This window comes from Sebastes umbrosus, chromosome 8, assembly GCF_015220745.1.
Source record: "Sebastes umbrosus isolate fSebUmb1 chromosome 8, fSebUmb1.pri, whole genome shotgun sequence".
Taxonomy (NCBI): domain Eukaryota; kingdom Metazoa; phylum Chordata; class Actinopteri; order Perciformes; family Sebastidae; genus Sebastes; species Sebastes umbrosus.
In genome coordinates this window covers 1,731,071-1,744,317 of record NC_051276.1, presented here as the reverse complement: position 1 = coordinate 1,744,317, position 13,247 = coordinate 1,731,071, and the positions used below count along the sequence as shown (strand labels likewise).

At 42.0% G+C, this 13,247-nt stretch overlaps 1 protein-coding gene across 2 annotated transcripts in view; it reads right to left on the bottom strand.

The window, feature by feature from the left end:
- Window positions 1–748: 748 nt before the first annotated feature.
- efna5b (ephrin-A5b) overlaps window positions 749–13,247 on the bottom strand; it is a 113,425-nt gene continuing 100,926 nt past the window's right edge. The window contains exons 3-5 of one of the 2 annotated variants that reach the window (XM_037777259.1): window positions 8,471–8,536; window positions 8,011–8,091; window positions 749–5,292 (exon numbers count right to left, since the gene is read on the bottom strand). In XM_037777259.1, the coding sequence (XP_037633187.1) occupies window positions 5,165–5,292; window positions 8,011–8,091; window positions 8,471–8,536 (275 nt within the window). In that variant the 3' untranslated portion in view covers window positions 749–5,164. The remainder of the gene's footprint in view (window positions 5,293–8,010; window positions 8,092–8,470; window positions 8,537–13,247) is intronic. The other variant, XM_037777260.1, reaches the window with a different exon arrangement.

Here is a 13,247-nt window from a genome sequence, read left to right as displayed (position 1 = left end):
ACACTACTTAGTCTCCACTGTAACGCACAGTGGCGCTGAAAAAAGCCTTTCAGACCATATCAAGCCTCCAAGAATCCAGTTCTTTATTTATCCACTTTTCTTTCAAATCCATCTATTTATATGTCATATGGAGAGTAGTGTTTGTATTCTGTAAAGTCAAATTTCACTGATCTTTATAACATCGCTCCAACTGGCTTATCAGGAGCCCCCCCTTTCCCCTCCCTTGGTCCTCAGGGCTTGCTGGCTCTCAGTCTAATTACCAGAGATAATGGAGGGTGAAGCTAAATGGCGCTGATGGGGTCCAGCAGAAGGTTATTAGGTGTCCTCATTAGAGCCCGACTGAAGTGAAAGGAGGTTTAAGGTCTTATTCTGATCCTGACGGATGGTGTTCCTCTCGGTCCGTCTTCAGAGGGTGTGATTCCACAGCGGCTAGGCAGGGGCACGGATAGGGAGATACATAAAAAGGGGAGAGTGTGTGTGTGTGTGTGTGTGTGTGTGTGTGCGTGTGTGTGTGCGTGTGGTGATGGGGCATCCAATTTGGCACATGATGAGACCTGATTGTACCTGAGCGAAAGTTGTATGTTCATTTGCTGTATTAGTTACAGTAGGGATGTTTAATGTAGTATACATACCTTAATGCGTTGACAGATTTGCCAGTGCTTGTGATTACAATGATCACAGTACACGCCAGTTGTACTTTCATTCCTCTGTAAACGGGTTAAAGAAGAGGAAAAAGAGTAGCACAATGATCAAAGCAATGTATTTCTGTTTTATTGTATTACTCATAGTTGCTCAGACACGTGTATATACAAATACAGATCATTTTTTGTCAAATTTTTTGTTGTTGTTTATATACTGTAAAAGAGCAGGTTGGAAATATCCCCCACTGATGGCAAAGTGGGAGTGGGGTTCAAAGGTGAGGGAAGAAGAACAGCGGGTGGTGTGGTGGAGGTTATACAAGCACAAGAAGAATGGGACAGGACAGGCGCACGAAATGAACAAGTGGCTCCGTCGGCAAGAGGGGAGCTGACGAGAAGAGAGGCTTTGCCCTGTACGCACAGAACCTGGATCGATGATAGGCTTTACCCTGCTAACAATCCAGTTCAGGATTTGGTGGAGGGGGTGCACTAATCCTTGAACTGTGCCCAGGACCAACGTCTACCGTAGGGAGAAGTGGTTCAGGGTTGTTAAAAAGGGAGAGAAAGTGAAGGGCCCTGTTGTAGTCTCTTCGACGCCAGCAGCCGTTCCGTGTAAAAGCACAATGGCAGAAAGCGTCTTGTACACAGACGGGGCTGCCAGGGCAGAGGCTGGAGGGCTAAGGCATGGGAAACACTCTTCGTTGCCAAAGAGGGTTGCCGCTTCCCATTCACTGCGGCAACAGCAAATGAGACACGCACACACACAAACTAAAAGGTCTCACACATTTTTTTTCACACTGAAAAACGTCCACACACTGATGTATACACTCCCCAAAACGCCTCCTCTCGGGAGAGCATAAAGAGGATGAATAGTCAGAAGAGACGGACTGCAACTACATGGGATGAATTCAATAGATGGGTACAGAAAGAGTCATTCTTAGGAGAAAAGAAAAAAGTTGCTTTTGAACTACAAAATGACCGACCCCCCCACTGTAACTTCACAACAATGGTTGGTGTTATGTACATTTGTCATCTGTCACTACACAGCTTTAATGACATCACTCGAATGGGGATGCAAAAACACACAACATGAACGTGATCTGAAAATCTAACACGTCTTAAAGAAAAAGAAAATAAGAGCAAAAAGAAAACTTTCTTTTTAAAACCTTTTTGATTTTTTTTTTTTTTTTGATTTTTTTTAACATGTCATCAAGTTCATGCGCATGCCACATAATGAAACTGGCGAGATCCTTCCATTAAAAAGCAAACAGTCCGCTCATGGCAGATCTTTGAGCTGACCCAACATGCTTTCAAACACTGAAGGCAAAAAAGTACAAATAAGCCGTCCATTAAGTCCAAAGTGTTTCTTTCCAAGGCAGGATCCTTATGATGAGATGTGAAGGTTGGTGACTGGTTTGAAACATGTAACAGGTGAGCCACTGGTTTGGCTAATGTTCAGCCTTCTGTACACTGGTGTACAGCTCCCTCAGGTTTCCCCTTCATATTAGCTCAACGTTTCATTAGGCATTGAGGATCAAAGCACACAATGCATTGTTTGAGGACAGTACATACTCCGGAAAACCCAGAGATAATACCGTATTCATTTTTTAGAAAAGACATAAGAACCAAATTAATACTTTAATATCAAACACTATTTACATCAAGAAGTTTTCCTAATAATAATAATAGTCATAATCATCATCATCATAACAATAATAATAATTATACAGTTTTAACAATGATCTCATTTTTTTTCTTTTGTCCTCCAGAAAGGTACAAAACAGATACTAACCTAACACTACTTGTTTTATGGTTGACTACCTCAGGATACACAGTATCCAGTTTATAAGTTGATCCTCATTTCCCAGGTTAAGGTGTGTACAGAATAAACCATGGTAATAATAGCAATAATGACAAAGAGTAGTATTGGTAATTATAAGAGAGTACAATTGAAGCTGGTTTCTGATAAAAGTCTAATGTTAATCTGCTGACAGGCGTTCCGTTTTGAATCGTATGCGGTGCTCATTTCTTGTGGTGTTCTCCTGAAATTAGTACCTCATTAAATGGCCTCGTGTCCTATTACCCCTCCCATAGCTGAGCTGCTATTCCGCTGTAATAGCATTGTTACTGTTGCGCAAAAAACAAATGGCAAAAAGGCAGTCTTTCTGGGGAAGAAAAAAAAAAACAGAAATATAAGAAAGCAAAAACAAAACAGTGCATGCCTTTTGAGACAGAATGATAGTGAACAACAGGTTTGTCATTGGATCAGGTGGTTTTTCAGTAGTGTTGCATGGATTTTGAGCTGTTTTGTTTTGTTAGGCACTCTAGTCACACTACCTTCGACTACCTACCTCCCATGTCTTTCTGTCGCTCCCTGTGTGCGTCCCTCGTTTTCATTTTCTCTGTCTCCTTCACTAACAAATTCTCTCAAACTGCAAGGTCATTGGTGCTTTAAAACCCCCCACGGTGGAAATCTACACCCCCCTCCTCCCGAGACCCCCCAAGCCTTCCACCATCTATTTTTAATACCAGGAATAACTTCCCTTGCCACAACATGGGGTCCACATGCCTGTCATTTTGAACCTCATTAAAGAGTCACTTTAACCTGTAACACTAGGAGCTGAAGGTGGACATGCAATTGCTCCTGTGCTCCTTTTCTTGCTCTATTTCTCTCTTTCTGTATGTCTTTTCCAAACCAGTTGGTGCCCTCATTTCTCATTCAAAAACCTGGCTCTAAAAGGAAGGAGTTAATTTCTCGTTCTTATTTTTCTTTGAAAGCTAAAGAAACAAGTCCCTTTGGTTTGAAAAGAGACATAATAGCTTTCATTATGCTAGCTCACCATGTGCATCAGTGGGAGCTGAAGGACGCTGGATATCATTAGAACACAGTGAATTCATTTTCATTTAAGTGCTAACATAAACCTGGGCAGACTAAATAGAGCTGTGCATTGCCTTGAATTAAATGGATAGATTCTCTATTCACACTATGTGTTTTCAACTAATTGGAGCTATACATCAGTGCTGTAACTGCTGCACTCACTGCTGCAATAAACTGAATGTGATAACCAGCTAACTAATATTTGATGAGCTGTGAGTCACAGCTGTGGATTAAGTGACATATAGATGTGAGGAAAAGTAGGGTGCTGTGAACTGAAGTGTCTTTTCAAACACTTTCACGTGACATCTGTTATTGTCCTAATTTAAGTGGATTTCAGACAGTACAAAAAGACACAGTTTACAGTGTCCCCATCGTCAAAGACAATGTTTGGAGACACAATTGGCAAAGTAAAATAACTTAATAGTATTTTGCTGTGAATCATTTTTGAAACAATCACTTTAACAATCAATATCAGAGAAAAGAAGCTGTGGATGCAAATGTTTATGGGAGTGTTAAAATCGACTACTACTCAAATGGAACAGAGAGAACAATTGCAGCCCTGCTCAGTAAACATTGCATAAAATGACTGTGACTGTTGCCGTGAAATTGTGTGATCAACTTTCAAAAGATATCGATCCCCGATCTTAATAGCAGTCTACAAAGTGTCTGGTGAGAAAGTTTCAATTTAGCTGTTTTTGTGAGTCATTTTGTGAACCAGATGTGTTTGAGAGGTGTTTTATTGAGCCCACCGGTGTGCTCTTCACAAAGGAGGACAGGACAAGGGTGCCTCCGTAGGTTTTACACTCGCTCCCTCAAGCTCTAAGCAGCTTATCCACCTATACACTTTGTATTCAGGAGAAAATTGGGCGCTATCTTTAAACCAGGACAGTCTGAAGATCAGCGGGCTAAGGTGCATGCCATGTTTCTCAGTGCTGTGGTTTACAGTCTGACCTCTACTTAAAACCATTACTCTGCTTTTCCTACATCTTCATGTTTCTGCTTTTTACTTCACTTCCCAGTAAAATGGAGGCGCTAAAATCTGCTTCTCATGACCCAGCAGAACTTGATCAAAATATTTTCCGAAAGGCTTCTTGAGAGGTCTCGGGACAACTATATATTTGTGTATGTACAGTTCTTTCTAAGAGCTAAAATCTTCACTTTCCTACTGTGCACTGCTGCTACTGTATAAAAACCCTACTAAATCCCTACTGCTATCGACTGTTCGCGTAGTGTAGTGTTTTGTATTTGACTCTCTAAGCATGTGCTGTATGTGTGTGTGTGTGTGTGTGTGTGTGTGTGGGGGGGGGGTAAACATCAGTGCTGCAATGACATAAACATGATGTAAAGGGATGTCAAAAGTCACGGGAAAATAAGAATCACTAAGTGTCAAAAAACGGGATTTGGCATCTTAGTTGAAAGTTTAAGAGGGGGAATTGTCTCTCCCACTTCCAACATCAACTTGTTTCACTCACAGACGGAGAAAGACCACTTAAATATATTTCTGAAAAAAATAGAGGGTTCCTTGAGAAGCCTGCTCTGATGCCCAATCAAGCAAACGCACTCCACCCAAATCCCGCCCCCTTCCCTGCAGCCTCGGGCAGATTCAGGCCACGCTAGGTGTAAATGCCCTCCGGGACAGAGGGAGGCGCTATAAAGTGAAGAGTGCTGATAGGCAGACCAGCAACAAAGCCAGGAGCGGACTTGTTTTCTGCAGATGTGGCGCAGCATTCGTTTCGTCACTTCGGGAAGGCTCAGCCGGTTCATGGCTGGTATCGTCTAGAGGATGAGAAAAAGAAACAAGGGATTATTATTTATGGTACATCCTGCACTTTTGCAACAGAGCATCACAGACAAAAGACAACATGATGCAATGAATGTATTATCTGTTCAAGGTTATATTGTGTTGTACAAAGCTGTAAGCTATATTTCAAAATGAATAGCAATAGTGGAGACAAACGGTGCATTACTGATGTCTGGGCTCATGTTCATTAAGTTCATTAAAGCTTCAGTAGGCAGAATGTTTTTGGCATCATTGGGCAAAGAATCCATAATAATCTTTCAGCATATTGTAGTTCAAGTGTTCTGAAAGATAAGTAGACTTCTGCTCCTCCTCATGGCTCTGTTAACAGGCTTTAAACAATCTAGCTCGTGACGGAAGACTTTGACCAATCACAGGTCATTTCAGAGACAGAGCGTTCCTATTGGCTGTGCTCCGGCCATGTGAGCGGAGCTTGGTATTTTCGCAAAAGATCTCAACATGGCTGCCGGGTCCCAAACTTTCTCATTTTACAGCTAAACAGTACACTACAAGATGATTCTGAGAACATCTGAGGAGAGAAATAGGCATTACAGTAACAGAATATTGATTCATATTTGATCAGCGCTGCCTAGTTTGACGGTTTGGTCGCAGTTTGCGAGTGATTGACAGCCAGCTCTCATAGACTCCAGATCAGCTCTGACTGGTTGTTTTCCTCCGGTCTGTGAAATCTTGCAGATGCTGTTAGGAGCACTGGCGGACACCGGAGGACACCGGAGGAACATGATTTTTTCAGATTACCTGTCTCATGCACTACTGTCAGGATATAGTGACCGTTTTATAAAAGTAACTCTTTTTAATCCTATTTGCTCCGTTTCTACCCACTGCTGCTTTAAGTTCATTAAGTTGTAATGGTGAAGTCTGAGTTGCCATATGAACTTGGGGTTGCTATGTCACGCTTTGAATCTGTGAGCAGCCATGTGCCCTCAGCTCTACGGGGAAGTAGCTGAATCATGCACAGCAAAGGACAGAGGACTGGGCAGTTACATAACTATAAGTGTGTGTTTGTGTGTTTGTGTGTGTGTGTGCTAGGGCGTGGAGGGACATGGCAACAATAGATGACGGATGAATGTTTTAATTTCCCTCCTTTGGAGAGCGTAATAGGGGAGTGAGCCAAAGGGGGCATGCAAGGTGAGAGGCAGCCATCAAAGACGCAGGCAGAAAACCAGGCAGGAGGAGAGGCAGATGGGCATCGCAAATGTCCTACGATCTGGCCTTGTGTATGTGTTTGTTTGTGTGTGTCCCATTCAGATGGCACTCATAAACTCTGATCTTCACAGTGAACAATTTCAGAATGCAATAGAGCTCATTTCCAAATGAATAATATCCATAAATATCTTTTTAAAATGTCCTATATTTGACAGGTTGTTATATATACAGTATATATACATATATATATATATATATATATATAACCCCAGTGGGGCTGACTTTGTGTTGTTTCAGATCTCAGGGTGAGCTGTTGCTGGGAATGAGACATCAGCATGTGGGTGATGCGGAGTGTTTCAGTTCAGTGACTGGGTTAGACTCACGTATGAAGACATAAAAACGCTGTGTGTTCCGAACACAGAGAATAATCAATGCTGCACTACAGAGCCAAACAGCAACTCAGTGAGGAGTGAAACAGAACATTAACAATTGCCAAATGTATTGTTGCCATGTAAACGTATGTGTATATATATATATACATATCATTTAATAATTGTTTTTTAACACTGGTCAGATAATTTAAAGCACTCAAGACTGATGAATTGGGGCAGAATGATTTTAGTAGGAAATCAAGACGGATGTTATGGAGCATAGCATGCAGCTGGAAGTGAGAAAGGTTTGAAAACATGCACATCTACTGTATGAGAACATCACATGTACTGTAAACTGACACATTCATGAATGTGATATATATGGAATTAGTAGGGATGCACCGATCCGACTTTCTTGGGCTTTGGGTATCGGCCGATCCCGAGGACCGATCCGATACTAGTGATTCATTGATAAGCTGTATGCCTCACTGTGTGGAAGTGACTGGGGTCATTCTTTTACAGTATGTGTAAGGCAACATCAGGCTGGACTTAAACATTGTTTTCCTAACTTTGTAAAACAAAATGTGACCAATAAATAGATAGATATACAGTATATTTACTGAACTGTTACTTATTATTAAAATAATAAATCGTACACCAGCAACTTGGTAAAGAAATCTTCAAACTTAACGGGAATTACAATTCAAGTGTAAACCTTTTTAATGCAGCAACAAATTGGTCAAAAGTTAATGAATTAAAATGACCGTATATAATGTATATAGTATATAAACATAAAAAAAAATTTAATAGATCGGCCCCATTGTCACCGATATCCGATCCAGCTATTTGAATCAGTATCGGCCCGTTATCCGATCCAGTATCAGTATCGGTACATCCCTAGTAATCAGTTATATACACTGTTTATGCACTGCATATATATCAACATGCAATATAGTCCATCACTATTATATGCAGGCAACAGACACAACATCTGGAGAGGAATCAGTTGAAGAGAAGCATCAGGCAGGGATGTGGAAGGACAGATCAGCTTCCAGACAAACAGCATCAAAAGGGAAACAGGCACAGAACAGGAGACACATGTACAGATGTATGGAGGTCATACTGAAGAGAATCAAAAAAGCAGGAAGCCATACTAACCTCGTGGTTCTAATGTATTGTCTACTTTGTCGTTTACATCAAAAACGCGGTCATGTACGCCTATAGTTTTCACACAGCTGTCTATAACAGAAAATAGGGAGAATGAGAGATCATTAGAGGTTTATGCCAAATAGGTTAGTGACATTTGAAGCCCCCCCCCCCTTCTCAGCCCTGAAATTAAACATCCCAAGCAACAAAGCTCATGGCAACATTCAGATGAAGTATGGAGTGACCTGGATTTCATTTGATGTGGTCATCGATCAACCTTTTCATGTTTTCAAAAAAACAATTTTTCTTAACAAGTAAAGCAGTTTTTTGTGATAAATGAAAGGAGTATGTTGGACAGTGAGGAGGAAGTGAGGTAACCAGAGCAGTAGACATAAACTGTTTTGATTTCCAATCCAAATGTGTACTTCAACAAGCTCTATTACAAAGCCTTGTGTTGAATGCAAACACTTACTTGATGGTCGGACGAAAACTTTGAGCTTCAGGCATGTTTTCTTCCCGTTCTCAGCAATGGTGGAGGCTGAAAGAAAGGTAAAGAGGGTGTTAATATAATACATCATGTAGTATCACATGTGCACTTAACAAGTTCCTGACTGTATTTTCCCTTCATATTAAAGGTCTGCATGAGCAGATTTTTAATATATTTTGTTCCCTCGTAGAGTCAGTTATAACTGAGGTTGTTTATTCAGAAAAAAACATCAACTTTCAGATGGTTAATGTCAACTCTTAAGTGGATTTTGTAGGGTTAGTCATGGTTCTTGTGAAATTATAGCCAGAAAGTATTTACAGATGTGCTTGGGAAATGTCTCTGGGGGAAAGTGGTGTGCTTTGCTCACAGTTTAATTGTAGCATTTTAAATTCTACAACTGGCAGCAGCTTAATAAGGATCAAGGAATTTGCATCCTTTAAAAACACTCAAAGCTGGCCATGTTGTGCCAATACTTCATGTATACATTTATGTATTTTCCTTTCTAAAAAAACCTCAACGCTGTTCAGGGGGACACAAAGTTCACACGCTGAGGATGTATGTGCTGCATGTGCGGATGGTTTGCGGTTGCTGTCAGGAAATGGATCCCTTCCTGTCAAACCCGTGGGGTGTGAATCTCTGAGCTATCACAGTGGTTGTATCACAACCCCCTAAAAATATCTCTCTATGTGGAGAGAGCGTGTGTGTGTGTGTGTGTGGTTGACCACTAATGGTGTTGTGGCGGTGAGGCACCAGGTGCTGTCTCCTGTAGACGAGGATAGGGGTCAAACACATGTCAGATGGAGCAGGGTGCGTAATGTGTGCATCCGTCATGGCAGGGGGAAAGTACAGTAGGTTAAAAATATATGCTGTTGTCTTGTGTCAGGACCTCTTATCAAATGGAGAACATTTTGCTCTATCCCGGTGTAAACTAGTTTGCATTTCTACTATCAGCTCCAGAGAGACCATATTGTCCGCGAAGATGTCTCTCGGGCATCATTTTATGTCTTCTGTGGATCATTCCGCAGCTGATGCAATGAAGCCGAGCATTTCCAAAGGCTACCATTTGGGATCTGTCAACTCCTCTCTAGTGAACCTTTACCTAACCCCTCCTCTCTCCCAGCTGTGTCACCCTCTCTTCTCGTCTGTCAGCGTGGCCATATCCATTCATCAAAGCTCAACTGACTCGCCTTCATCACATCTTAAAGCACACACACCGACGAATGTGTGCACACAAGATACAGATTTTCTGCCTCGAAATGTTGCTCCCCGTCCTCTTAAATAACAATATTTAAAATTCTCTGATCTCCCCCGGTCTGTTTTACATTAGAAAATGTCTGTGCACTTCGCTGCAATCGATGTCCCAGCATCTATTTCACGTTGAAAAAAGAAGCAGTGAGCTGTCTCTGTAGCTGGGGGATATGTTCATTAAGAGAATTATTGACTAATAACTATGGAAAAGGGTCAGAAGAGATGGAAATCTATTCCTTTCTTGCACGCTCTCTATCCCAATTTACCCTGAGATCAGGATGCCAGGTTTTCATCAAATGCATACTGCATATGCTTCAATCACTTTCATTTTGCGAAGCCTTCTCTACAGCTCATCAAGCTCTCTCTCTCTCTCTATAACTCTCGACCTCGCTGTTACCATTTTAATCTTGCCGCTTCATCAGCTGTTTCTTAGTCATGTGTCAGTGTGCAAGAGAGGTGACTTGAGATCAGACGCGCTTTTTCACAGCTCAGTTCATATTCAGCAGATGCAGAGGGGGAAGAAAGTAGAGGGAAGAGAGAGAGAAGGCCTTATTATTTCGGTGTGGAGGCAGCCGATGACACGCTAATGAACCTTGACCACAGTCGCTCACCCACTGAGTTACATACCAGTACCCACACAATTTATGTCACTCCGCTTCTCTTTTCCACCACTACTTAATGCGCCCATATTCGATGTGTGCACATACTGTATATGGCCAAGCGCACACACGTCTCCAGATGTCTTATCTTCATCATCGCTGTGGGCAGGGCTGAGTCACAGCCATCGACACCAGCCACTTAGCAAAGGCAGCTGATCATGAGAGAAGTATGGCCACGATGAAAATGGCAAAAAAGCATGTGGGAGTCTCTGTCATGATGACAGTTAGCGAGGCTGTTGTGATGTTTATGGATTTGGCCATAACACGCTATCCACCTCCTACACAAGGAGAAGAATGGACATAAGGTGAAAGAGTGAACAGATGATTTCACCATTTATATGTTACATACTGGAATTCATTATTCCTATGTTTCCTTATTTGCAACGTATATGAAGAGTATGAAGCTAAGTATTTTTGTTATAAGTACAGTATAAGACAATAATGTGGCCTTTGTGATGACTGAGGTGTGTTGTTGTACATTCTTGACTACAAAGGAAAGATTAAGCTTTGGCTGTACATTCCTTTCTTGGTAGCAGCTCTTCATACGTGTGTGTGTTTGATGAGGATCCCTCCACCCGGAGCCCAAACCGTCCGCGCCAGTGCCTGTTTATTTTGGATTAACATGCTGCTGAGGGCCAGCTTATTGTTCGTGTAGGCCGTTACATCAACACCTGCTATTCTGGTTCCCATCAGGCCAGCAGCCTCAACCATCAATCCATCCAGCCTGAGCAGTGGCTGCTTTGAAGGACAGAGGCTCTGAAAAGATGTCCCAGAGACGGGAGGGGGGGGGCGAGGTCGGGTTACTCCTCCAGGCCTTGTCCCCTGGCTAGTAATGGCTGGTCCCCTCAGTACACTGCATTATGCATCAGCATTAAGGCAAATGGAATGAAGCAGAATCCAATTACGGAAGAACAAACAGGTGGGCTCAGTGTGGCTTAGGCGCAGTATTGTTTCAATCACAGCCCAAGCCAAGCTTTATTGCAACTGTAATGTTATCTGGAAAACACATTTCCGTTGCCTTTCAATGAAAGACTCAACAGCACATTCGAGGCATGAGGACATAAAACCATGTGTCGGTGATGGGAAGCTAAAAGCAAAGTTTACGCTGGCTAAAGACAGTAGATAACATCATGGTAGGATATCGACTTCTTATCCGTCATTTAGGAGGCGTAATGGCTGAGCTGTAAAAGAATACTGCAGGGCGAGTCAATCAAAATGCCAAAAGAGGCTTTTTTTCTTATTTTTTAACCATTAAATCGGGTGTCATCTGGGGTCTTCTCATAGTCAGGGAACCACTCCCAAGATGCGGACATTTGGCAGTATCACCACAACCACAAGGCTTAAAAGGATAGTTTGGGTGTTTTGAAGTGGGGTTGTATGAGATACTTATCCATAGTAGGTGTATTACTTACAGTAGATGACGGTTGGTGCGCCCCCAGCAACAAGAAACAAAAGTATTTTAGCCACCTAAAAGAAAGCCTCACCTAAAAAAATGTATATCAGTTTAAGTGTACGCTTTATTTAGAATATTTTCCGACTGTGAACTGAAAGCGAAACATATCTACACTGTTTTTGTCATCTGAGCCTGCTGGCTTTAGAGAGAGCATAGATAAGTTTCACTTTCAGTTCAGTTCTCTTTCGGAAAGATGAACGAAAGGTCTTCCTGACGGCAAGATAAAGCGGTGAAAATTCACAATATATCGTACACTTAAACGGACATCAGAGCCTTCCTTTTAGGTGGCTAAAATACGTTTGCTGCCGGCCCCGTCCACAGCACTGTATTGCTTTGCTCTGTGTTGAAGACAGGATTCTGCTTCTCCAAGGTGGGGTTGTGCCGACCATCATCTACTGTAGGATATACACTGACAAGTACCTCATAGAACCCCACTTCAAAACTCCCCAACTATCCCTTTAATGCAATATTGCAGATTAACAAGTTCCCTCTTTTGACAACTATCTTTAAGATATTTGTAGTGGTCCACTTCAACATCAGTGTCCCAAATATCCCCAAATCTTAACATACTGTGACAACAAACTGGAAACATTTTAAAGAAAACTACTTTTCAGCGAAGAAGCCGAGCCTGGCATAGACTTGTATGCCATCACGTGAACATGTAACATTAATAGCATCATGTTAGCATGCCTCTAGTTGGCGTCGGGTCTCCAGCTGGCTTTAATAATGGTGCTCTAATCCTTTGATCCCTGCTTATTTGTTAGGAGGATGGGGCGGGTTAAACAGAATGCCCTGTAATGTTGTGTCCAGCGCTGAGCATTCCTAGCGAGCTAATTCTGCCAGCTCTCTGAAAAAAAAGGCTGCTGGCCTTGTCTTTGATTCACCGAGATTAAGCATGTGGCTTACACCGTGCAAAAGAGTTTAGGTCCAGGAGTCCAGGAGTCTGAGTTTACATAAACCGGTGTCCAAGAGAGAGGACACACATTGATACAAACACACGAACACACGCAGCGTTGCTTTCAAGAACCTTTGTGCCATCTTCTACCCACGTCTCCATCCAGCTAATTAGACAGTCTGCAGCCAGAATACATTTCTTCTATTCCATGTACAGAAATCACTGCTGGGATTCATTAACGTTTGTCCTTCGGTTTCAGGATATAGATTCAGTCAAAAGAAGTCAATGTTAACCAAACACGTGGAAGAAAACCTTGAATTTAGGGAGACTAGAAGGAGTTTCAGAGAGAGAGAGAGATAGAGAGAATATTTATACTGCTGCTCCAATAGGTAATATCCACTGCTACACTGTCCAAAACAATGTCTTTAATGTCTACAATAGCATACACACGCTGTACAGTACAGTACAGTACAAACCCATGCAAAATGAAATGTTGTACAGACACAC